The 24,437-nt window shown below is 47.3% G+C and overlaps 1 protein-coding gene and 2 long non-coding RNA genes across 7 annotated transcripts in view; 1 reads left to right on the plus strand and 2 right to left on the minus strand.

The window, feature by feature from the left end:
• The window catches only part of INO80C (INO80 complex subunit C), a 25,080-nt gene continuing 643 nt past the window's right edge, over positions 1-24,437 (plus strand). The window contains exons 1-4 of one of the 3 annotated variants that reach the window (XM_055559108.1): positions 1-233; positions 15,398-15,508; positions 16,721-16,832; positions 17,762-17,829. In XM_055559108.1, the coding sequence (XP_055415083.1) occupies positions 78-233; positions 15,398-15,508; positions 16,721-16,832; positions 17,762-17,829 (447 nt within the window). In that variant the 5' untranslated portion in view covers positions 1-77. Of the gene's footprint in view, positions 234-7,231; positions 8,262-8,472; positions 8,625-15,397; positions 15,509-16,720; positions 16,833-17,761; positions 17,830-24,437 lie in introns of those variants that run through there. The other 2 variants (XM_055559109.1, XM_055559110.1) reach the window with 2 other exon arrangements.
• Positions 5,667-8,519, minus strand: LOC129635887 (uncharacterized). Of its 2 annotated transcripts, none has more exons than XR_008706514.1 (3): positions 8,450-8,519; positions 8,108-8,233; positions 5,667-5,800 (listed from the first exon to the last, which is right to left on the minus strand). It is a non-coding gene; the product is annotated as an uncharacterized LOC129635887 (long non-coding RNA). The 2 variants fall into 2 exon arrangements; XR_008706515.1 differs by having other exon boundaries at positions 5,692-5,803.
• The window catches only part of LOC129635888 (uncharacterized), a 12,874-nt gene continuing 12,492 nt past the window's right edge, over positions 24,056-24,437 (minus strand). For both annotated transcript variants that reach the window (XR_008706517.1, XR_008706516.1), the window contains exon 4: positions 24,056-24,188. This is a non-coding gene — a long non-coding RNA (uncharacterized LOC129635888). The remainder of the gene's footprint in view (positions 24,189-24,437) is intronic.

Consider the following 24,437-nt stretch of genomic DNA (forward strand, 5'->3'; position numbering starts at 1 on the left):
TACAGCGAGCCGGAAGTTCCAGGGCCTGCACCGGGACCCGAGTGGGGAGGGGGGGAGGAGCAAAGCTCAGGGTGGGAATGGCGGCTCAGATCCCCATTGTGGCCACCACATCCACTCCGGGGATAGCCCGGAACAGCAAGAAGAGGCCGGCCAGTCCTTCCCACAACGGCAGCAGCGCCGGGGGCTACAGCGCCAGCAAGAAGAAAAAGGTGTCCGCTTCCGGCTTTGCGCAGGTTCGCTGTCACTCGCCTAATCTGCGCGTGCGCGGAAGCCCACATTCCCTCCCCCTCCCGATCCAAGGGGCTCGAGGGCGCATGCGCGGACCCGAGTGGGTGGGGCTCAGCGAAGCTGGGCGTTTCGTGTGGGCGGGGCCGTACAGTCACACCTCTTTCGTAGATGCGGTCTATGGTGCAAGTGAAACTTCTCCGCACCCTCTTACTTTGGCTACGTGGGGTTTGATTAAATAACCACCCGCGTTGCATTGTCCAGAAGAACAGGGGAGGTGGGGAGGCTGTTATTGCCTTAATCGTAGGGCCACCTCTTCCCGTCGAAGTCTCGTTTGGAGCGAGGCTCCGGACTTCTCCTTAATGTGAGTTTCAGTTAAGCAGAAGTTCGCGTGTGTCTCGCCTTGCTCCATTCTTCAGACATTTACCAGATGCCTGTGAGGTGCAGAGCGCCCTAATGAACTGTGTGGAGGAATATAAAGATGTATTGCTACGGATGGTTTCCCTCATCCTCAGGAAAGTGCTTTTTTGACCTTTAGTTTCCCTGCCCCAGAGTGGGTTTGGTCTTACCTCATAGGGTTGTTATGAGGATTCAATGAGATCATGGTCGTAAAGCTCTTGAGCACAGCGCCTGGCACGACTTCACCGCATCTGGGCGATCCGGGCTCTACGATTCCAGAAAAGCATTTGCAGCACAAGAGTAGCTTGGTTAGATAAGTGTTTTTCTTGGCTCCTGTATTTTATTTAAAGCCGTGAGAAAGCAAAGATGGAGTGTGTTACTTTGTACTCTCCAACACAAGGTGTAGCATCCTTAACCCAGAAGGATAGTCTAGCGATATTAGCTGTCTATGGTTTTCTCCATTGGTAATTGGTAGTGCACTTTTTCGGAGAAGGCAATGGCACCCCACTCCAGTACTCTTGCCTGGAAAATCCCATGGACGGAGGAGCCTGGTAGCCTGCAGTCCGTGGGGTCGCTAAGAGTCAGACACGACTGAGCGACTTCACTTTCACTTTTCACTTTCATGCATTGGAGGAGGAAATGGCAACCCACTCCAGTGTTCTTGCCTGGAGAATCCCAGGGACGGGGGAGCCTGGTGGGCTGCCGTCTATGGGGTCGCACAGAGTCGGACACGACTGAAGAGACTTAGCAGCAGTGCACTTTTTTCCTTTTAAAATATTTATGTATGATTTGCCTACAGTGACATGCAAGAGTATAGACCAGTGACTTTACATATGTACCCACCTATGTGGCCACCATCCAGATTAGGATAGAGAGCATTTCTAAGAGCCCCAGAATATTCCTTGGTGACCTTTCCAGTTGGTACTCTCTTCCCTCCCAACTGAAGGTAATCGCTACTCTGACCTCTCCCACCATAGCCTGACTGTCTTTTTGAGCAGAATATAAATGGAATCATACAGAGCATAGGGCTTCCCTGGTGGCTCAGACGGTGAAGAATCTCCTGCAATGCAGGAGACCTGGGTTCGACCCCTGGGTTGAGAAGATCCCCTGGAGGAGGGCATGGCAACCCACTCCAGTATTCTCACCTGGAGTATCCCATGGACAGAGGAGCCTGGTGAGCTGCTGTCCATGGGTCACAAAGAGTTGGACACTCCTGAGTGACTAACACTGTTTCTTTTCTTACAGAGCATATTCTTTTGTGTGTGTTTGGATTTCTCTGTGAAACAGTGTTTTTGAAACAGTGTTTCCCCATTTCCTTCTCCAGGGGATCTTCCTGACCCAGGGATCCAACCCGAGCCTTCTGCATTGACAAGCGGGTTCTTTACCACTGAGCCACCAGGGAACTAAACTATAAGAATTCTTTACATATTCTTGGCTGGGAGAAGAAATGGCAGTCCACTCCAGTGTTCTTGCCTGGAGAATCCCATGGACAGAGGAGCCTGGTGGGTTACAGTCCAAGGGGTTGCAAAGAGGCAGACACGACTGAAGTGACTTAGCATGCATGCACTAGCTCGCACGGAGTTCTCGGCCAGATATATGCATTGTGAGTGCTTTCTCCCAGTATTGTGCTCAATGCATTTTGATATCCGGCTGTGCCAAGACCAAAGAATGTAGTCAGTACCTATTGAGAGGAATGATTGTCTTGACCCAAGGTAGCACTGCTCATCAACTCCCACCACCACAGCAAGCTTCAGAAAGTGGATGAATGCCCTCTGAATGGGGGGATTTCCAGTAACCCCACTGGGTGGACATCACAACCTTGCTGGTCTTAGAACTCTCAGTAATGGGAAGGGCTGCTTAGGTTCTTCCTGTGGGTCTCCTCCATCTCAGCAGCCTCAGCCCTTTTTTGGGCTGGAAAGAGAAGGGCATTCCCGAGAATAGTGACTTCTTTGTTCACTTCTCCCTGGCTGGTGTTTAATTAATGGGGTGGATAGCCAGTTACCTGACTCCCACCCTCAGCATCTCACGAAGGAAAAAAAAAATTGTCTTCTGTCTCCAGAAGTCTTAGATTTCCCCCCTGTTCTAACATAGCACCAGGGCTTCCCAAATGGCTCAGTGGTAAAGAATCTGCCTGCAAGGCAGGAGATGGGTTCAGTCCCTGGGTTGGAAAGAGCCCCTGCCGGAGGGCATGGCAACCCACTCCAGTATTCTTGCCTGGACAATCCCCATGGACAGAGGAGCCTGGTGGGCTACAGTCCATGGGGTCACAAAGAGTCAGACACGCCTGAGCGATTAAACCACCACCACCACCAACATAACATTGCATCCTTGTTCCCTGGTCCACAGTAAATGCAGGCATTAGCACAGTGCTGCCCTGAGGGCTGCCTGGCATCTTCCTAAATTGTCCTCAGCCTTCAGTTATGTTTCTGTTGAGTTCAGTCAGCAAGTATTTATATCTGTTCTGTCTCCAGCAGTAAGCTTAAGTTATTTCAGTGGATTATCGCTTGTCTCTGCCCTCCCAAAATCCTTCCAGGAGAAGAGAATGACCTACATATATTGTAGTAGTTTTCTTCTGCTATCATAACAGATGACCACAAATTCTGTGGCTTAGATAACACCGGTTTATCAGTTCCTGGTTTTGTAGGTCAGAAGTCCAGGCACAATGAGATAGGGTTTGGTTCCCTGGTCCCTGAAATCAAAGTATCGGCTGGGCTGGTTCGTTGGGTGGATGCTCTGAGGGAGGATCTTTTTTGAGCCTTACTGAGATCGTTGGCAGAATTCAGTTCTTTGCAGTGGTAGGACTGAAGTCCCTGTCTCCTGGCTGTCAGTTCGTCCCCGTCCACATTCCTTGCCGCATGGTCTCCTCCGTCTTTGAAGCCAACTGTTGAGAATCTCTTTTGTGTCTAATCCCTCTCACTTCTCAAACATCTCTGACTTCTCTTGTCTCTGACTCTGAGCCCAGCTTTAAAGAGCATATGTGATTAGGGCAGGCCCACCAGGATAGTCTCCTTTAAGATCAGCTGACCTGAGACCTTAATTTTATTTCAAATATAAGATATATGTTGCATTTCCCTTCAATATATCACAGATCCCTTCACAGTGGTGCATACATTAGCATTTGCCTAAAAACGGGGTCAAGGTGTGTATACACCAGAGACCTGGAATCTTAAGGGCCATCTCTGAATTCTACCTGACACATATCTGAAATGGGAAAATCTCATCATTTCTCATCATGTCCCAAAGCCAGTTATGGGTCTTTTCTGGTATTGGTGCCTTAGTGGTGGGACACAGGAAGATGAAGACTCAGAGCCAGAGATGGTCACCAGAGAAGGAGAGGTGGAGAGAAGAGGGACTAGAGGCGGCCTTTGAGGAGTGGACGGTTTGACTGGGGAAGGCCTTCCAGACTTGGAGCTATGCCCAAGTGTCAGGATGCTCAAAGTGTCATCAGTGGGAAATGAGTGTTTTTCTATATAAATGATCATAGTTATTGAGTTAAAAGGGACTTTACAGATCTTTCAGTATCTTAAATTACCCTACTTCAGTCATTTCAGCTATTTTGTGTCTTACAAAAAAATTAGAAAAACAGTGTCTGTTAACCTTTCATGGGATTTAAAAATTTACAAAGGACACTCACATAGACATTAGAGTGCTTTTTGAAATTAGTGAAAATAACTTGATGGATTCTTAAGATGGGTTTTACTTTTCCAGAAGGTGCATGCTTTTTCTAAAGTAAAACTGAATGAATGGATGAAATATAAAGGGCTTACTGCTTGGAAATCCTCAGGGGTTGAAGGGAATATTTTTGACCTAAAAGTATTTGGAGCAAAGCATTTATAGATGTCTCATTTATGTCAGCCATGTAAAATGATATTAAATACTTTGAGTACTAAAACAATTTTGTTTTATTAGTTCATCAAGATGAATCTTTAGTTCAGCAGAAATCATTAGTATTTGTGCTTGCTAAGTAGTACATCTGTCACAAAACTACAAGTCTTCTTTTTGGATTTAGATTTTCAGTGTAACTAACATATTTATTGATTACTTACATTATAATTTGGAAAGTGCCACCTCCCACCTGTTTTGGTCCTGATACTTTGAAAATGACTAGTGTTAAGTTGGGTTGAAAAACAGATACACTGTGCTAAAGTGAAAGCAATCATGATAAATAATAATAGTTATATTTATTGGGCACTTACTGTGTATACCCTGGAGAAGGCAATGGCAACCCACTCCCAGTACTCTTGCCTGGAAAATCCCATGGACGGAGGAGCCTGGTAAGCTACAGTCCATGGGGTTGCAAAAAGTCGGGCACGACTGAACGACTTCACTTTCACTTTACTATGTATACCGAGTACTGTTCTAAGTACTTTCTAATTGCTGTCTCCTTTAATTCTCAGAACAACCCTCTAAGAATTGTTATTCTACAGATAAAAAGACAGACGCACAGAGAGGTTAAGTAACTTTTCTGTGGTCACACAGCTGACAAGTGATAGAGTCGGTATTGAGACACAAATGGACTACCCAGAATCTACGTTCTTTTTCTTGACTGCCTCTCTTAACATCACTCTTACTACTCTACATCTGAGAAGATATAGTTAGATCTCTAATATAACCATATCCCAGGTGCAGAGAAATGCTTTGGGGTGGGGGGAAGATTTTATTAGATCAATAACAGGGCATTTTTTTAAATTGGAGGAGAATTGCTTTACAATATTGCCTTAGTTTCTGGTGTACAACAACGCAAATCAGCTATTTGTTGTTAAGTCGCTAAGTTGTGTCTGAATCTTTGCAACCCCATGGATTGCAGCATGCCAGGCTCCCCTGTCCTTCACTGTCTCCTGGGGTTTGTTTAACTTCATGTACATTGATTCAGTGATGCCATCTAACCATTTCATCCTCTGCCTCCCCCTTTTCCTCCTGCCCTCAATCTTTCCTAGCATCAGGGTCTTTTCCAATGAGTCTGCTCTTTGCATCAAGTGGCCAAAGTATTGGAGCTTCAGCTTCAGCATCAGTCCTTCCAATGAATATTCAGGGTTGATTTCCTTTAGGATTGACAGGTTTGATCTCCTTGCAGTCCAAGGAATTCTCAAGAGTCTTCTCCAGCACCACAATTTGAAAGCATCAGTTCTTTGGCTCTCAACCTTCTTTATGGTCCAACTGTCACATCCATACATGACTACTGGAAAAATCATAGCTTTGATTAGACGGACTTTTGTCGACCAAGTAATTTCTCTGCTTTTTAACCAGCTATAAGTATACATACATCTCCTCCCTCTTGAGCTTCTCTCCCACTCCTACCCCTATCCCACCCCTCTAGGTCATCACAGAGCACCTGAGCTGAGCTCCCTTTGTTATACAGTAAATTCCCACTAGCTATCTATTTTACATATGGTAGTCTATGTGTCGGAGAAGGCAGTGGCACCCCACTCCAGTACTCTTGCCTGGAAAATCCCATGGACAAAGGAGCCTGGTAGGCTGCAGTCCATGGGGTCGCAAAGAGTCAGACGCGACTGAACGACTTCACTTTCACTTTTCACTTTCATGCATTTGAGAAGGAAATGGCAGCCCACTCCAGTGTTCTTGCCTGGAGAATCCCAGGGACAGGGGAGCCTGGTGGGAGGCCGTCTGTGGGGTCGCACAGAGTCGGGCACAACTGAAGAGACTTAGCAGCAGCAGCAGCAGCAGTCTGTGTGTGTATGTGTGTTAGTCACTCAGTCATGTCTGACTCTTTGTGGTTCCATGGCCCCACCGCCAGGCTCCTCTGTCCATGGGATTCTCCAGGAAAGAATACTGGAGTGGATTGCCATTCCCTTCTCCAGGGGATCTTTCTGATCCAGGGATCCAACCCAAGTCTCTTGCATTGCGGGCAGTTTCTTTAACACCAAGCCACCAGGGAAGCCCCATGGTGGTCTATATATATGTCAATGATACTCTCTCAATTTGTCCCACCCTCTCCTCCCTCTGTGTCCGCAAGTCCTTCTCTATGAATACAGGGCAGTTTATATTTGCCAAGTGGCTATTCAGGTTAACAAAATCTACAGAGAAACCTAATTGACCTATAGACTAATAGGTTACCTAATCAGGTAATAGGTTACCTAATAGGCTGATGTATGATGGTGATGCAGTTATCATAACATCTATGTAAGTAGAGAGGCAACAGTTGCTTCTTTAGAAGGCTAGTGCAGAGTACAGGTGACAGTAGACTCTTCTGTCATTGGAGGCAGCTTGAGAACACTATCCTGGCTTGCTTTATTCATTTAAGAAAGCGATCATTCTACCTCACCTTTCAAACAAACCATATTGTTAGTTTTCTTTTTTCTGTTTTTAAAGTGGCCATAAAACACCAGCCAGTCGTCTTCCCCCACAACTATGATCATTTGTGTTTTCTACGTGTAGATACAGGTTTTCACAAACCATATTTGGTGTATAACATTGTGGGCCCTGCCTTCCACTTAGCATTGTTTCCTGGCCCTTTCTCTGTGTTGATAGTCTTCACAAGGAATTAAGTGCTCTAACTTAATTGACTTGATTGGATGTTAGATTGCATCTCACGTTTTTGCTGTTTCAAGTAATAACCCTACAGTAGCCCTGTGTTGTAGACTAGGCTCAGGTGTTTGAATCTAGGTTACTATTAGATGTAACTGGGCGTTGGGTTCTTACATGATAGACAGAGGACATTTGTCTCTCTCTGTGTAACCACAGAGAGAAGGCCCCATTTACCCTTCGGTTGGAGTCAGAACCCTGCGAGCGGCCCTGGAGACACGAAGCCGTGTGACTGGGATCTCCAGGCAGGCGAGCTGAGGCCTGGCTGATTCTGGAGTCACTTAGGGGTTGTCAGGTGTTCCTTTGTTGGCGGGTTGGGTTTCTCTTCCTTGGGACTTCAGTTCAGTCGCTCAGTCGTGTCCAACTCTGCAACCCCATGGACTATAGCACACCAGGCTTCCGTGTCCATCACCAACTCCCGGAGCTTGCTCAAACTCATGTCCTCTGTCCTCCCCTTCTGCTCCTGCCCTCAATCTTTCCCAGCATCAGGGTCTTTTTAGCTCTTTTTGTGTTGCGGAGTAGACACCCCTTAGGGCCAGGCGTCACTTCTTTCCTGATCGCAGGGCGGTCATGTCTTCAACCGTTCAGCTCCTAAAGTCTCTTAGCAAAGGAAATGGCAACCCACTCCAGTGTTCTTGCCTTGAGAGTCCCAGGGACGGGGAAGCCTGGTAGGCCGCCGTCTATGGGGTCACACAGTGTCGGACACAACTGAAGTGACTTAGCAGTCACATATTAATTGCAGCCCTGCCTCCCGGACTCGATCCTCCTCTGGACAGAAGGTCTCTCCCTCTCATTTCGTCACTAACAGACCCAGGCGTCCAGCTTGGCAGAAGCCCAGGGGAAGGGAAGACCGAGGGTGGAGTACCACAAAGGGTGGGTTTAAAGGGGAAAGAAAAGCAGAGCACCCAGCTCTGGGCCCAGAGCCACGTGTTCTTTGCACCTGCTCAGAGAGGGAAGTCAGCAGTCACTGTTTCAAGGTCAGGAAGCGGCCCCGGGTTGACGGTGGCCCAGTTGGTGTCAGGATGGTGTCCTTTCCTGTCCCCGCCTCAGCTGCTGGAGGTCTGACCTGCGGACGGGGAAGCGGCGAGGAAAAGGTGATCAGACAAACAGGAGGGCTCGGTTGGTTCTGGGGTCAGGGATGGAGGGCGGCCTCGTCAATCCCTTCCTGCTGCTGGAGCAGCCCGTGCAGCAGGCCTCTCCTCCCACTGCCTCCCTCCCTCTGGCCGCTGTCTGTCTCCAGGTGGGGTCCCTGCCCTCCCAACCCACGTGGGCTGCAAAGCACCTGCGTTCCTCAGCAGCCCAGGTCCAGCGAGGCATTCCTGCCGCGTCCTCCTGGGCCTCCCAGGACCTGGGAGCAAACAACCCTTATCAAAGGGCTGTTCTGTGTTCCCTCCCAGGATTTCCCTGTGCACCCAGCACCTCTGAGCCTCCCCACTTAGGAGTCGGGGGCTTCCTAGGTAATGAACCCCTCTGCCAATGCAGGAGATATAAGAGATTCAGGTTTGATCCTTGGGTTGGGAAGACCCCTGGAGGAGGGCATGGCATCCCACTCCAGTAGTCTTGCCTGGAGAATCCACGGACAGAGGAGGCTGGCGGGCTACAGTCCACGGGGTCGCACAGTCAGGCAGGACTGATGCAGCTTAGCACACACGCACACACACTCCTGGTCCAGAAGAAAAAGCTGACGCCCCTGCTGAGGACGGTGCCCTGCGAGCCAGGCATGTTCCGTGGATGGTTCTGGAATCACCAGCAGAGCCCTCTGGGCCTGGTTCTTCATTGCCCTCAAGTATCTCCTCTTTGCTTCTGAGCAGTTCCATTTGTTTCTTTTCTCCCAGGTGGAAACAGCATTATGTAAGCTGTCATTTTCTTTATGAAAAACTCAGTGAAGCTGAATCTTAAAGTGGATCTGGCCCCAGGATACCTCTTTAACATTCCACCTGTTTTTTCTCGAGTTGGCCCCAGCTGGCTGGGCTTTTCTGGTCTGACCTGATGCTCACCATGTAGTTCTTAGAGTTGTTTTTCTCTCTCTCCCTTAACATGGGCCGCCTTATAGGCCCTGTGTCCTGGCAGTCCACACCCACTGGCCTGCTCCTCGCTGGTGTCGTGACCCCCAAAAGCAACGCCCTGCCCATTAGCAGCACTCCCCAGTCCCCTGTCCTGCCAGCTCCTGACAACCCCTGGCCTACTCTCTATCTCTGTGAATCTGACTACTCTAGGTGCCTCAGCTAAATGCAACCATACAATAGGTGGCCTTCTGTGTCTGGCTTCTTTCAGTTAGCATAATATACTCCAGTTTATCCATGTTGTACCATGTATCAGTACTTCATTCCTTCTTACAACTGTAGAATATTCCACTGTATGGATGAACCTCATTTTGTTTATGCGCTCATTGGTTGATGGATATTTAGGTTGTTTGTACTTTTGGGTTATTATAAATAATGCTTCTATGAATATCTATGTACGAGTTTTTGCATAAACATTTGTTTTTAATTCTCTTAGCTAAGTACCTAGGACTGGAATTATTAGGTCATATGATAATTCTGTGTTTAACTTTTGAGGACCCACCAGACTGTTTTTCAAAGTAACTGCACCTTTGTACAGTTCACGAGCAGTGTGTGAGGGTTCTAGTTTCTCCACATCCTCACCAGTACATGTTATTATGCCTCTGATAGAGCCATCCTGGTGGGTATGGAGTAATATCTCATTGTGGTTTTGATGTATATTTCCCTAATGACTAATGATGTTGAGCAAATTGTCCAGGTTTGCCTAGTGGGAACCTCTTCAAACTGACTCTTGTGTCTTTTACTTTACCTCTGTCATTTTTTGAGTGCCATGATGGACTGAACTGTGTTCATTCAAGATTTATTTGTTAAAAGCCTAACCCCCAGCATGCCTCAGAAAGTTACTATATTTGGAAATAGGGCCATTAGTAGTTAAGGTTAAATGAGGTCATAAGGGTGGAGCCCTAATCCAATTTGACTGGTGTCCTCATAAGAGGGAGGCTGTCATAGGGACGTGTATACACAGTCAGAAGACAGTCACCCACAAATCAAAGAGATCAGTCTCAGGAAAACCCAGCCCTGCTGACATCTTGATCTTGAACTTCTAGTCTCTAGAACCTTAATAAACTAAATTTCTCTTATTTAAACCATCCAGTCTGTGGTATTAATATTTTGTTACACAGCCCTAGCAAACTGATACAAGTGATTTCTTACCTTCCGGCACCAAAAACTCATGCTGTACTTTCTTGCCCCAGTCCTGGAATCAGCTGTTTCTTCAAAGATCACTTGTTCTTGGAGAACAATACCTGGAAACAAGGATCTGAGCACTGGTGTGCCTGTTGTGTGTTGACTAATAGAAGATGCACAATGTGAGAGTTGTGAGTTCAGCTTTATTTGGGGCAAAATGAGGACCGCAGCCTGGGAGACAGCACCTCAAAGAGCTTGGAGAAACTTCTCCAGAGAGGTAGTGGGGGAAGGTCGATAAATAAGATTTTGGTGAAGAGGAGTTCCATGCAATCAAATGCTTATCTTACAAAAGGTTTTCCTCTAGTCAAGAGGAGCTGATGTCACCATGAAGGGATTTGGTGCTTTTGTAGATAGGAGGAGGTGCAAGGATTGGGACCGTGAACTCAGTTCCTGAAAATATGTATCTAAGAGCTGCTGTCTATGGGGTCGCACAGAGTCGGACACGACTGAAGTGACTTAGCAGTAGCAGCAAGGAGCTGTCCACCAGTCCTCCTGGAGCACAGAGGGCCTTGCTGCTGTTCTCCACCCTGAACTCCCTTCAGGGCATGTGCAGCCGCAGCAGCACGGGGTTCAGTCCTCCACAGAGGCAGAGATGGCAAATGCCCTTGGCAAGCCGATTTGCGGTTGACATGTTCATTGTTTCTAGCCATCTCATTGGAAGCAATTAGGAAATGTAGGGGGTCATGTGTGTGAGTATGTGTATGACTGTCCCCCATGCTCCTGTATCCATTTCTTTATTATTATTATTAAAAAAAAAATCTGGCTGCCCTGGGTCTTCATTTCAGCATGTGGACTTTCTCTAGTGGTGATGTGCAGGCGTCTCTTGCTGCGGAGCATGGGCCCTCGAGCATGCAGGTTTCAGGAGTTGCAGCTCGCGGACTCTCTAGTCGTGGCCTGTGGGCTTAGTCACTCTGTGGAACGTGGGATCTTAGTTCCCTGACCAGGAATCGAACTCACGTCCCGTGCATCAGAAGGTGGATTCTAAACCACTGGACCACCAGGGAAGTCCCCATTTCCATGTTTATCTTTCTATCTATATGTTAAACCCATGAATTCATATCGCTAACCTGTGATTTCAGTCCAGTAGCAGGCGGTTCATTCTAGCTGTCCCTCATTCCTTATTTGCCTCATCTTAGAACGCATATTAAGTAGTTTTGGAACTATTAACCTGTACTCATGGGAGAAACAAACCTCCCAATTGTTCATGGTTCTTTTTGCCTCTCACCTGAGTTATATGTTCAGAATACTGTGTTCATATCACTAATGTTATTTCTCCCTTCCTCCCTTTTAGTGTGTCTGTGTTATTCACTCAAACCTCAGGTTGTTTTGGTTTCTTGTTTGCATTCCATTTTTTCTATCTGCTGCCCCATGCTTGTTGGATTTGTCCATCTATTTGTATGTGAAACTTTAACATTCTAAAGGAGATCAGCCCTGGGTGTTCTTTGGAAGGAATGATGCTAAAGCTGAAACTCCAGTACTTTGGCCACCTCATGGGAAGAGTTGACTCATTGGAAAAGACTGATGCTAGGAGGGATTGGAGGCAGGAGGAGAAGGGGACGACAGAGGATGAGATGGCTGGATGGCATCACTGACTCGATGGACGTGAGTCTGAGTGAACTCCAGGAGTTGGTGATGGACAGGGAGGCCTGGCGTGCTGTGATTCATGGGGTCACAAAGAGTCGGACACGACTGAGCAACTGAACTGAACTGAACTGAACATGCCTCAAAAGGTCAAAACTACGGACAGCTATACTCAGAGATGTTTACTCCTCTCTTACTTCCACCCTGTTCCCTTGGTCCCGCAGGTAACCAAACCCAGTCATTTCTGAATTAGCCTTCCTGTGTTTCTTTGGGTTTGGCTGCTGCTTCCCATCCAGAGGCGATTGCTTACAACGAACCCCTGAACATATACATCTCAAAAATGGATGCTGACAGAGTTATGCTGCATTGTCTTGTTCCTTAACTCCAATGAGTTAATCAGCCAGTGATTATTTGGTGCTTCTCTGTGCTAGGTGCTGGGTTAGACGCAGGCATGGAAGACTGGGCCAGATGGTGAAGCTGGATGTTCAGGCCCCTGTGCCTTCTCACTCTCGGGTCGGCCCCTCTCCTCATCTGTTCACCTCTCTCCTCTGTGTCTCCTTGTTCCGGTCTGTTGTTCCCTGCCTGTTTCACAAAGCTGCTGTCGTTTCATTGACTACTTGCATGCTAAGTCGCTTCAGTCATGTCTGACCCTCTGCAACCCTATGGACTGAAGCCCACCAGGCTCCTCTGTCCATGGGATTCTCCAGGCAAGAATATTGGAGTGGGTTGCCATTTCCTACTCCAGAGGATCTTCCCAACCCAGGTATTGAACCCAGATCTCTTATGTCTTCTGCATTGGCAGGTAGGTTCTTTACCACTCGAACCACCTGGGAAGCCCTTCATTGACTAACCAAGAGTTAAATACAGCTGTTAATTATGTATCCAATTTATGATATTACTCTTACCAATAGTCAACACAAAATAGCATTGACAACTGGCCAAAACTATGCCAGGTAATATTGGTTACTGATTAAATGTGATGGGAAAAAACCAAAGCTCCATCAAATTGGGTCTCCCAGGACACATATATTAATACCCGCAGAAATTTTAGGACCATGAAGGAAAAATCACAAGGGTAATGGAAGTTAGTTACATACAAAATGCTAGATCTTATCTTTCTTGTAAAATTAAAACTGACATGAGCTAATCCCGACGGAAATTTTTATGAAGCATAAATAAAAAATGGAAAACACTGAAGACCATTTATGCTGGCAGAAAATGACTCCATGGGTATGGGGACCAGAAAATGCAAATTACAGGAGGGAGGGGGAGTGGGAGGGGAGGCTGGAAAGGAGGCCAGCATTTGCGCCTGATCCCAAGGGTGGTGGGAAGCCCTGGGCAGCTGTCAGCAGGGGACAGACATCAAACTTACATCTTAACAGTGTGTCGCTGAGCATGCTGCAGAGAACGGAGTGGGCCTCAGGCCTCCTCTGAACCCCAGAACTGAGGAAGGGCCAGATAAAGGAAGGACTGTGGGAGGGAGGGGTGGAAAGGAGAAGAAAGAGAGAGAACTATGGCTACATATGGTGGGGAAAGGATGAGGAATCAGAGGGATCTTAGTTCTTAAGAGAGTGGACATCTGAACAGACCTTGGAGAGGAGAAAAGTTAGGAGAAGCTATGACTCGGGGGACGGATGAGGGGAGGGGCTGTCCAGATAGCAGAGGGGTCATGCACAGGCCCAGGGTCGGGGGAGGGGGAAGGAAGGGGAGACCCTGGAGGGGAGTCTGGGAAGTGTCTGAGGAGAAGCCCTTCAGGGGGCTGTTGCAACAGAATGAGTGGTCCCCATCTCCCCCTCCCGCCTTCCCCCACATGGAGGCCATTTTAGGGGGGCAGGTAGGGGTGGAATCTATGCATACAACCAGAACTCGCGCACCCTGCTGCTAGGAGTGTGAAAGAGGGCAGCCCGTTTGGGAAAGTGGTATGTCAGTTTCTTATCCCTGGGTTGGGAAGATCCCCTAGAGGAGGAAAATGGCAACCCACCCCAGGACTCTCGCCTGAAAAAACCCAATGGACAGAGAAGGCTGGCAGGTCACAGGCCAAAGGGTCACAAAGAACGGAACAGGACGGGGCGACTACACACACACACACTAGTCGGTTTCTTACAAACACGTGCTTACTGTGTAACTGGACCATCCCACATGTAGATGTTTACCCAGGAGAAGTAAAGACATACATCCATGCAGAGGCTTGTACAGTACGTTGGCAGCAGCTTTATTTATAATAGCTGAAGGCTGAAAGCAACCCACATTTCATCAGCAAGAAAATGGGTAAACACACTGTGTACATCCTATACAGGGGAATACTGCTCTTAAGAGCGGTATACAAATTCTGTGGAACAAACCACCAGTCCATGCTGTGACATGGATAAACCTCAAAAACTCCATGCTGCGAAGCCAAACACAGCAAACAGCACATGCTGTCGGATTTCACTCAAAGTTCTAGAACGGGCCAAAGTAACGTGGGATTCAGAACAGTGGTGGACCATGAAGGTGGAAGATACTGACCAGGAGGGGGCCTGAGGGAACTTTCTGAGAAAGATGGAAATAGTCTGTCTCCACAGGGACCTGGGTTACACAAATGGAAACATTTGGCAAAACTCATGAAACCTATACTTAAGATCTGTGCCTTTCACTGTGTATAAATTGTGTATCCATTAAAAAACAGTTTATTGCAGTCTGGGAAGATTGGAAATTGCAATACAAATCAGAAGTGATTTCTTGCTTTGGCTTGTTTTTTTCTTCTTCTTGATTCTTAGCTTAAAAGACATTTTGTTTTAAAGTCCAGGAGCCTGCTTGTCAGGGTGCTTTCTGCTGCAGCCAGCTGAACCAAGGCCCCCTGCCTCCTCTCTGTTTATTCTCCTCGCTCAGAATGCTCACAATGCATTCTATTGTGCCCTGAAGCGTGCCAGCACCAGCCTGGGTTCTCTGATTGGAGACCCTTCAAGGGACTGGATCTTTTCGGTCTTAATGTTTCAAGACATAATTTAACAAGATCAGTAGGAGCAGGGGCCACGTGGAGTCACAGGGATGGTGGGGCTTTGGCATTAGCCCCAGCTGGATTGAATCCAGAGGCAGTTACTGTGGGGCCTTGGACCTGTCCGCCTGAGCCTCAGTTTTCGCCTTGTAGTGGTAGGACACCTGTGCGTGGCACACAGAGAAGCCAGGACGTCTGGCAGCTGGGGTCCCGGCTGCCTCCACTGTGGCCTCTGCACAGACAGGTGCGGCTCCCAGCCTGGCAGGTTCTCCCCCTGACCCCACCCCATGCAGACCCCCGGCTGGGGCTCCGGGCACCCTGTCTGCTCTCCTGTGTCTGGTGCTGTCTTCTTACATCTTGTTGAGAGCTGAGTTAGGAAGCTCAGCTAAAGGACACTGACCCCATACTATTCTTATTTTGTTTTAAGGGTATCAGCATGGATGGTGTGAGTGAGAATAAGATGGTGCCCTCTGATTTTAGCACAGGACCCATGGAGAAAGCTGCCAAACCTTTGCCATTTAAGGATCCCAACTTTGTGGTAAGCATCTAAAGTGAAAGTGTCCACTCGTCAGTCATGTCCGACTCTTTGCGACTCCATGGACTGTAGCCCACCAGGCTCCTCTGTCCGTGGAATCCTCCAGGCAAGAATACTGGAGTGGGTTGCTATTCCCTTCTCCAGGGTTTCCTCCCGACCCAGGGATTGAACCCAGGTCTCCTGCACCGTCAGGTGGGTTCACTGTGCTCTGAGCCCCAGAAGCATCGAATTTGTTTTATAAATAAAAAACCAAACAACCATGCCTCGGCCTCTGATCTCACTCGGTCGGTCTGGAGCCCGGGCAGCGCTGGTGGCCTTTCTCCTTCAGTCTGCGTCACCACGCCCTCCGCCGGGGACTGTGGTTTGAGGTCTGGGGGCAGGACAGCCCTTCCTGTGGCTCTCCCAGTTCCCAAGGATTTTGTGGAATTCATTCAGTGATACTGTTTTTAGGGTGTCATTTCCAGGATGATTGCTCGCCTTCCTTTTTTCATGAGATTTAGATGAGGTGTGCAGTAATTAAAGGAGGAATGCGCCTCACTAGTTTCTTTAGGTACATCTAAGGTCTTGTGCTATCAAGTAGATATAGGTGCCTCTTTCTTTTGTTCTTGAGGGGTTGGATAAATTCCATGATTCTGATTATACCATTACAGTTTATTTTTCACTAATTACCTTTGAAAATACAGCATTAATAGTGCCTGTAACTTTTGTGTTCTTTCCATTTTATCTTCACAAGACAAAAAAGAAAAAAAATTTCCAGAAAGCTTGCCGTGTCATGAGGGAGGCTTCTTTGGGTTTTCCTGGAGCTCTAGTAATTTACAAGGTAGAGACTGGCCCTCAGAAGGGAATTGAGAGATGTGGTCATGTGTTTAAATCTAACTTTGTAGTAAACTTATTTTAAAGTAGTGAGAAATTCATGAGTGAATTCCATAAAGTTAGACCCAATAAAGGATGTGATTTTCTATGTACATATTAAAAGAATAACCCTTTATTTCTGTTCCATCAGCAACTAACTCATGCATTTTAAAAATCCAAAAGCTGTGTTTTTTTATAAGTAAGCTTAAGATATATGGTATATGTTTTTTTAAAGCCTTAGGGTACACTGACTGTTGATTGAATGAAAGGTTTATTACAGTTATGAATAAGCATAAATGTCAGATTCTGAAATGATCGTCTCCATTGATTTTTGTTTCTTCTAATCCACGCTTGCGCCTCGAGCATTCTGGCCATGGTGGTGCAGTGGCTGGCAAGAAGAACAGAACCTGGAAGAACCTGAAACAGATCCTGGCTTCTGAAAGGGCGTTGCCATGGCAACTGAATGATCCCAACTGTGAGCTGTCTAGACCCTCCTATGTGTTCATAATGTTCAGCCTAGGAACCTTCTTATAACAAACCCACATTATCTTATTGTGTTTGCATTCATGGAGAAACATTTTCTAGCTTAGGAATTTTACAGTGGTATCAATATAGGGAGATTATGTGTGTATTTCCTCATAGCTTTATACTCTGTGTTGAATCTGTGTGTATTGGCCTTGTCATGGATGTATGGTTTTTAGTGTCACTGTTAACATTTCAATCTGGAGAAGCAGGTCCAGATATGATGATATGGGTGTTGCTGTTAGACAAACTGCTTATTCAAAAGTCTACTCTTAAAATGTGTTTCCAAGTAAAAGGTTGCCCAAGCTTTAGGATGGTTTCTCACCACCAGCTTAAAGGCCCACTCTGTTTTACTCTCCAAGCCAGTGTTTTTCAGAGTTAATGCTTTATACTACAGTATTTCCGAACGTCTGTTGTATGTTCTGCTCAACTTTAGTGGAAAGTACAGGTTCAAAGTTTCTTCCATCTCCTGCCCCACGGCATGTGTTTCATGGCGGTGACTCAGACTGATGACAGATGAGCTAGTCAGATGCCTGGGTGTGGACATTCCGGTGTCCGGATGCTCAGATCCAATTAGTGGGTTGTTGACACCTCATCACCATCAGCCCGTGTAGCCAGAGACTGTGAAAGCAGCTGGTGGGCTGATGAGCTTTCTGGTGGTTCTGCTGGAGTGGAGGGTCCCTGGGGACAAGGCAGAGCCATACTTGAAGCCTGTGCTTGGCCTATGGCATCCTGTATTATTTCCCCAGAGAATTCTCTGGGCACTTAATCACAAGGTAGAAAGTTTGGGAATATTATCAAGCAATATTTTTAGGGAAAAGGGGGAAGGGATCTGAATGCTTTAAAGCCAGTTTAGTTAGCTTCTTGTTTTTTTTTTTCCAGACTTCAGTATTGATGCTCCTCCATCCTTTAAACCAGCTAAGAAGTATTCTGATGTTTCAGGTCTTCTTGTGAGTATCATCACACCTCTATGTCATATAACACTGAGCCGAAAAGGAGATTTCATTGTACCCTCTATTTAGACAGTGTTGAATAGCGACACTGGTCCTGCCTGGAGCTCGTGTACTGGGAACAGGTGATGGGTTTGTACAGAAGCGTTTATGCAGTTATTTAAGAGTGGCAGTGACCAAGAGCGGGGACTTCCCAGGTGGCTTGGTGGTAAAGAATCTGCCTGCCATGCAGGAGACACGGGTTCTATCCCTGGGTTGGGAAGATCCCCGAGAGAAGGACATGGCAACCTTACTCTGAGTATTCTTGTCTGGAGAATCCCATGGACAGAGGAGCCTGGTGGGCTACAGTCCATGGGGTTGCAAAGAGTTGAACATGACTTGGCAACTAAAAGGCAGCAGCAGCAACCTGGGGCATCTGTGTGGGCAGCCTGGAGCAGGCATTGCTCCAGAAAGCAGGAGACCTGGGTATTACTTTCCTTTCCTCTCCTTGTTAACTGTATGAGATAACATGAAAGAAACATTTTTTTTTTTTTTTTTTTTTTGGCTAAAGTTAAAAAAATCCCCTGCATCTTAGAGATGATTGTACTTAAAAAAAAAAAAAGTAAACTTTTCTAAAGAGGCACTACAGTAAAGATAGTGATTTTCATATTTATTTTTAAGCATCAGAATCCCTTTTCCAAATGAAAGCTTTTACAGAATGCCCTGGAGCCCACCTGCTCACTGTGGCCCCATGTGGATCTGGTCCTCTGTCCTTCTGCCCACTCCCCACCACAGGGACCCCTGTTGTGCTTCTAGGGGACACAGTTTGAAAACCAGCAGTGTGGTTCGATGAGTGGGACTTGGGCAAGTCCATGAACCTCAGTGTACCCCAGAGAATCTTGTTTCCTTATTTTCAGAATGTGGATGAAGTATAGAAGTTTTTAGAACTTTGTCATGCTTTTTCATTATTATTAAATTTGGAAGGTGGGCTTCTTCCCATAACTGTGGAAATAATGAGACACTTCATTTTTTGAAGCCCATATACCTCATTTAAATTCTTTACTTTTTTATGAAAATATATGACTCCAACTTCTGTAACAAACTAAATTAATGATACACATTTTACACTAGAAAAGATTTTTTTTTTATTAGTTTTCCTCTCTGGATTAGTTGTATGTTTTTAGCTTTTCTTCCAGAGAGGAGCATATACTCTTCAGACTTATTAACACAGACCTTAAATATAATGAGCCTAAGAAATAGGGAGAGCAGCAGTGTGGGGGGTGGGGGAAGGGAGCCGTGTGTGGGGGCTGTGTCTGGTGGGCTCTTCCTTTCGTCTGTTCATGGGCATGTGTCTCTTCCGAAAGGTCCCCTGAGGGAGCTTCCATTTGAGAGAAATGTAGTTTTAGGCTATCTCTTGTCTCCTGCCAGAGAATAGTTGCCTTGTATATTTGACCCATTTTAGTAGCTGTTTATGGAAGGAGAACTAGTCTCGCACCAGTTATTCTGTTCTGGTCCAAAGTGGAAATTTTCCCCTGTTCCATTTTGTGCTGAGCTTGTAGCAGCCATGGTTTATGACTTGGAGGGTGGCCCCTTAGAACATAGCTTTATCGTCACCGTTACCAGGCAGCTCATCTGCTAATACAGTGGTTTTTACACGTTGAAGGTGAAGTCGTTCAGTCGTGTCCGACTCTTTGAGACCCCTTGGACTGTAGCCTACCGTGCTCCTCTGTCCATGGGATTTTCCAGGCAAGAGTACTGGAGTGGGTTGCCATTTCCTTCTCCAGAGGATCTTCCTGACCCAGGGATCGAACCCAGGTCTCCTGCACTGTAGGCAGATACTTTACTGTATGAAACACCAGGGAATTTTGTTCATGTTGAAAAGCATTGTTCCAGGCCCCTTTATGCCATTGGTAAAGGACTTGTCATGTTATACATAACCTTTTGCCCCACTGTATGTAAGAATTAAGACATTCTGAATATACAAAGAACTCTACCAAATCATTGAGGGGCTTCCCTGGTGGCTCAGATGGTAAAGAATCTGCCTGCAATTTCAGGTTTGATCCCTGGGTCAGGAAGATCCCCTGGAGAAGGGAGCAATCCCATAGAAGAATCAACTGAAAGATTATGAATAGACAATTACAAGGAGGAAATGCAGATGTTAAGTTTCACTGAAACTGATAAATAGATGTTCGGTTTCACTGATAGTTAGAAAAAAGACCCATTGAATAGGGGAGAAATGAAGACATTGGCTTCTATGCCTTGCCACCAACATACAGAAATGGACATCCTCCTATATGGTTGTTTTGAGATGGGAGTTACATTGGTGCCTATTCTTAGGAAAACAAATGGTAAAGGTCAGTTTTCATTCCGATCCCAAAGAAAAGCAATGCCAAAGAATGCTCAAACTACCGCTCAATTGCACTCATCTCACATGCTAGTAAAGTAATGCTCAAAATTCTCCAGGCCAGGCTTCAGCAATATGTGAACCAAGAACTTCCAGATGTTCAAGCTGGTTTTAGAAAAGGCAGAGGAACCAGAGATCAAATTGCCAACATCTGCTGGATCATGGAAAAGGCAAGAGAGTTCCAGAAAAACATCTATTTCTGCTTTCTTGACTATGCCAAAGCCTTTGACTGTGTGGATCACAATAATCTGTGGGAAATTCTAAAAGAGATGGGAAAACCAGACCACCTGACCTGCCTCTTGAGAAAACTGTATGCAGGTCAGGAAGCAACAGTTAGAACTGGACATGGAACAACAGACTGGTTCCAAATAGGAAAAGGAGTATGTCAAGGCTGTATATTGTCACCCTGCTTATTTAACTTATATGCAGAGTACATCATGAGAAATGCTGGGCTGGAAGAAGCACAAGCTGGAATGAAGATTGCCGGGAGAAATATCAATAACCTCAGATATGCAGATGACACCACCCTTATGGCAGAAAGTGAAGAAGAACTAAAAAGCCTCTTGATGAAAGTGAAAGTGGAGAGTGAAAAAGTTGGGTTAAAGCTCAACATTCGGAAAACAAAGATCATGGCATGCGGTCCCATCACTTCATGGGAAATAGATGGGGAAACAGTGAAAACAGTGTCAGACTTTATTTCTTGGGGCTCCAAAATCACTGCAGATGGTGACTGCAGTCATGAAATTAAAATACACTTACTCCTTGGAAGGAAAGTTATGACCAACCTAGACAGCATATTCAAAAGCAGAGACATTACTTTGCCAACAAAGGTCCGTCTAGTCAAGGCTATGGTTTTTCCTGTGAACATGTATGGATGTGAGAGTTGGACTGTGAAGAAGGCTGAGCGCCGAAGAATTGATGCTTTGAACTGTGGGATTGGAGAAGACTCTTGAGAATCCCTTGGACTGCAAGGAGATCCAACCAGTCCATTCTGAAGGAGATCAGCCCTGGGATTTCTTTGGAAGGAATGATGCTAAAGCTGAAACTCCAGTACTTTGGCCACCTCATGTGAAGAGTTGACGCATTGGAAAAGACTCTGATGCTGGGAGGGATTGGGGACAAGAGGAGAAGGGGATGACAGAGGATGAGATGGCTGGATGGCATCACTGACTCGATGGACATGAGTCTGAGTGAACTCCGGGAGTTGGTGATGGACAGAGAGGCCTGGTGTGCTGCGATTCATGGGGTCGCAAAGAGCCAGACTTGACTGAGTGACTGAACTGAACTGAGGGAGACAGGAAAATAGAGGCCTACAATGTAACAACTTGTCTTCCAGCCAGTGCCCTAGAGAAATAGTGTGTACAAGGAGCTTCATGCAGAAATGCTCATAAGAAAACCCGCAAGCAGAACATTGAAAGCAACATAAAGGTCAACCGGGGTGGGGCGGGGCGGGGTGGGGGGGTGCTTCCCAGGTGGCGCTAGTGGTAAAGAACCCACCTGCCAATGCAGGAGACTTAAGAGTCGCAGTTCAACCCCTGGGTTGGGAAAATTCCCTGGAGGAGGGCATGGCAACCCACTCCAGTATTTCTTGCCTGGAAAATCCCATGGACAGAGAAGCCTGGTGGGCTACACAGTCCATAGGGTCACAAAGAGTTGGACACGACTGAAGTGACTAAGCACGCATTCAATGTGGGGTAGGGGTTCATCCTGTTCTGTGAGGTTGATGTGTAGGTAAAAACATGGAAAAACTTTTAAGATGTGGTACAAAGCAGTGTAAGTGCACGGTACTACCAAGTAAGAGTCAACACCCAGTCACTGGGCGCTTCTCTGGCATATGTGCGTGTGCGTGTGTGTGTGTGTGTGTGTGTGTGTGTAAGAGTATGTGTATATAAAGTCTGGAAAGGTGCCCACCTAGCAGTGATTTCTACAGGGGAAGATAAAGGACTTCTTGTTGTTTGGCCACTAAGTCATGTCCAGCTCTTTGCAGCTCCATGGACTATAGCCCCCCAGGCTCCTCTGTTGATGGGATTGCCCAGGCAAGAACATTGGAGTGGGTTGCCATTTCTTTGGGGATCTTCCCAGTCCAGAGATCGAACCCAGTCTCCTGCTTGGCAGGCACTTAGACTTGTAAAAGGAGACTTTAGTCTTATTGACAATGTTTTTCTTTCTTTTTTTCTTAAGAGAAGAATATGTTCACCTGCTACTTGTATAAATTAAACTTATGTAATTAAAAAATAAAGCCAGGCTTGTGTTTACACTGACGCATCTGTTCCAGTGAGGGGTTGTTTCCCTGTGTGGGGGCCTGGGCGGAAGGCCCGCAGGGTCACACCTGTCTTGAGCCCTGGTTACAAGGCTGTGGAAAGTGCTTCGGCCCTGGGGGAGGTGGGGGCCAGCGTTTGCTGCCCAGCTCCCTGCAACAAGGGAGGCGATAAAGCCACTTGCTGCCTGCCCTCCGGGGAGGGGGCCTTGGCTTCATCCAGGCTGGAGGGATGGAGTCCAGAGGAGGACAGACCACAGGAGTCCAGCTCCCTGCTCGTTCATCTCTGGGGGGTCACCGGCCTCCTTCCCTCTGTTCAGAACGCTCGGTCAGGTCCGGTCTGTGCAAGTTTACGTCGACCTTCCTGTCGGTGCAGCGGTGCCCTGAGTCCCGCAATATCGGTTCAGCAGCTTTCCTGGCAGTAAGGTCTGAACTTGGGCGGGCCGGCTCGGCACAGCTTGATATTGGGAGTGAGGCAGCCACAGAGATGGAGGCAGGCCATGGCTGGTTCATCCGCGAAGGCCAGATTATCAAAGCCAGATGCACTCGCCGGCACCTCTGCTGGGAACTGTAGGGCAGCCTCCTCTGCCAGTCAGTGCATCTCGCTGCCTCGTGGTCCCTCTGAAGGGACCCGCTGCTGTTTTTTTAGTTAAGCCTTCCTTTACACGAGCGTCACTGAAGGAAATGTGGTACAGAGAGGCAGTTGCTAGATTAAGTCAAAGGATCAAAGGTTTGTTTTGTATAGAGCTTTAATTAATCTTAGCTTTTTAGGAATAATCTCAGTTTCCTGATATGCAAACCTTAAACGCTTTAGGAAGCTCTCCGTGGTAGAACTGAGACTTTTTAGAGATTGAGAAACTCATGACTCAGTCTCTTCAGCTTGTTGCCTCTTCACCCAGCCTCTCTCCCTCCTGAAATCATCACATCGCTGGGCGTCTGGGTCCACGCAGTCGACCGGCGCTGGCACAGACGATCCACACTTGAGTAATTGGCTGTTATCTGTCTAGACGTTAGTGGCATCTTTTCTAATTTCTTAAAGGAATTCCAAATGACTCACCCTCGTGTTTTCTGTTTCAAAGTCTGTAGGAGCCGTGTGCCCTGAGGTAGACAGTGAGTGAGTATTTTCTCCACTGTGCAAATGGGGAGAACAGGCCAAAAGAGAAGTGTGATATGTCAGCAGAAACAACTTCTCTTTTCCGTGCTTGTGCTGGTCGTTCGTTTGTTCGTCCACCCACTCATCCCTCATTTGTGGGACAAGCACTCGCCGTAGGCCCACTGTGTGCTCTGCATTGCGCCAGGAGACAATGCAGCTGGGATCCAGTGATAAGCAGACCACGGGGTTCTGGCCTCATGGAGCCTCACAGCCTAGACTTCAGTCAGAATCACGCAGATAATAAACGTAAAAGCAGCAGAGCTATGCATTCTACCGGAGACAGAGGTGCTGAGGTGAACGCCGGGGTGGGGTCCTGACCCGCCTACAGGGGCAGATAAGGCTTCCCAGATGATATGACTTTGGGGGCTGAGCCCTGAAGGTGATTGCTGAGCAAGGAAAGGGCGAATGGGCAGGACAGGAAGGAGGGCGTCAGAGCCAGGGTAGCTGGAACCAGAGAGTGGGGGACACGTGGCTGAGGAAGAGGCTCGGGAAGGGGGGGATCCCAGGCAGTGTCTGAGGAGCCGTGCTGTGGCCTTGCACCTTTGTCCTGAGAGCAGAGAGAAGAGCTGTTGAGAGATTTCATGAGAAAAGACATGATCAGAATTGCAGGTTGTGACGATGCCCCTGGCTGCGGGTGTTGATGGCAGTCCCTTCCAGTGGAAGGAGGTGGGCTGGCCATCCCAGCCCTGCAGGGGAGCCCTTCGGGGAGCCTTGGGAGAGGCCTGGGGCGGGGGTAGCAGTAGAGGAGCACCCCTGGAGTAGGTGGAGTGGGGACGGGTGCAGTCTGGACGGGTGCCTGCCGCCCTGAGGCGCCA

The sequence above is a fragment of the Bubalus kerabau genome, chromosome 21 (genome assembly GCF_029407905.1).
Source record: "Bubalus kerabau isolate K-KA32 ecotype Philippines breed swamp buffalo chromosome 21, PCC_UOA_SB_1v2, whole genome shotgun sequence".
Taxonomy (NCBI): domain Eukaryota; kingdom Metazoa; phylum Chordata; class Mammalia; order Artiodactyla; family Bovidae; genus Bubalus; species Bubalus kerabau.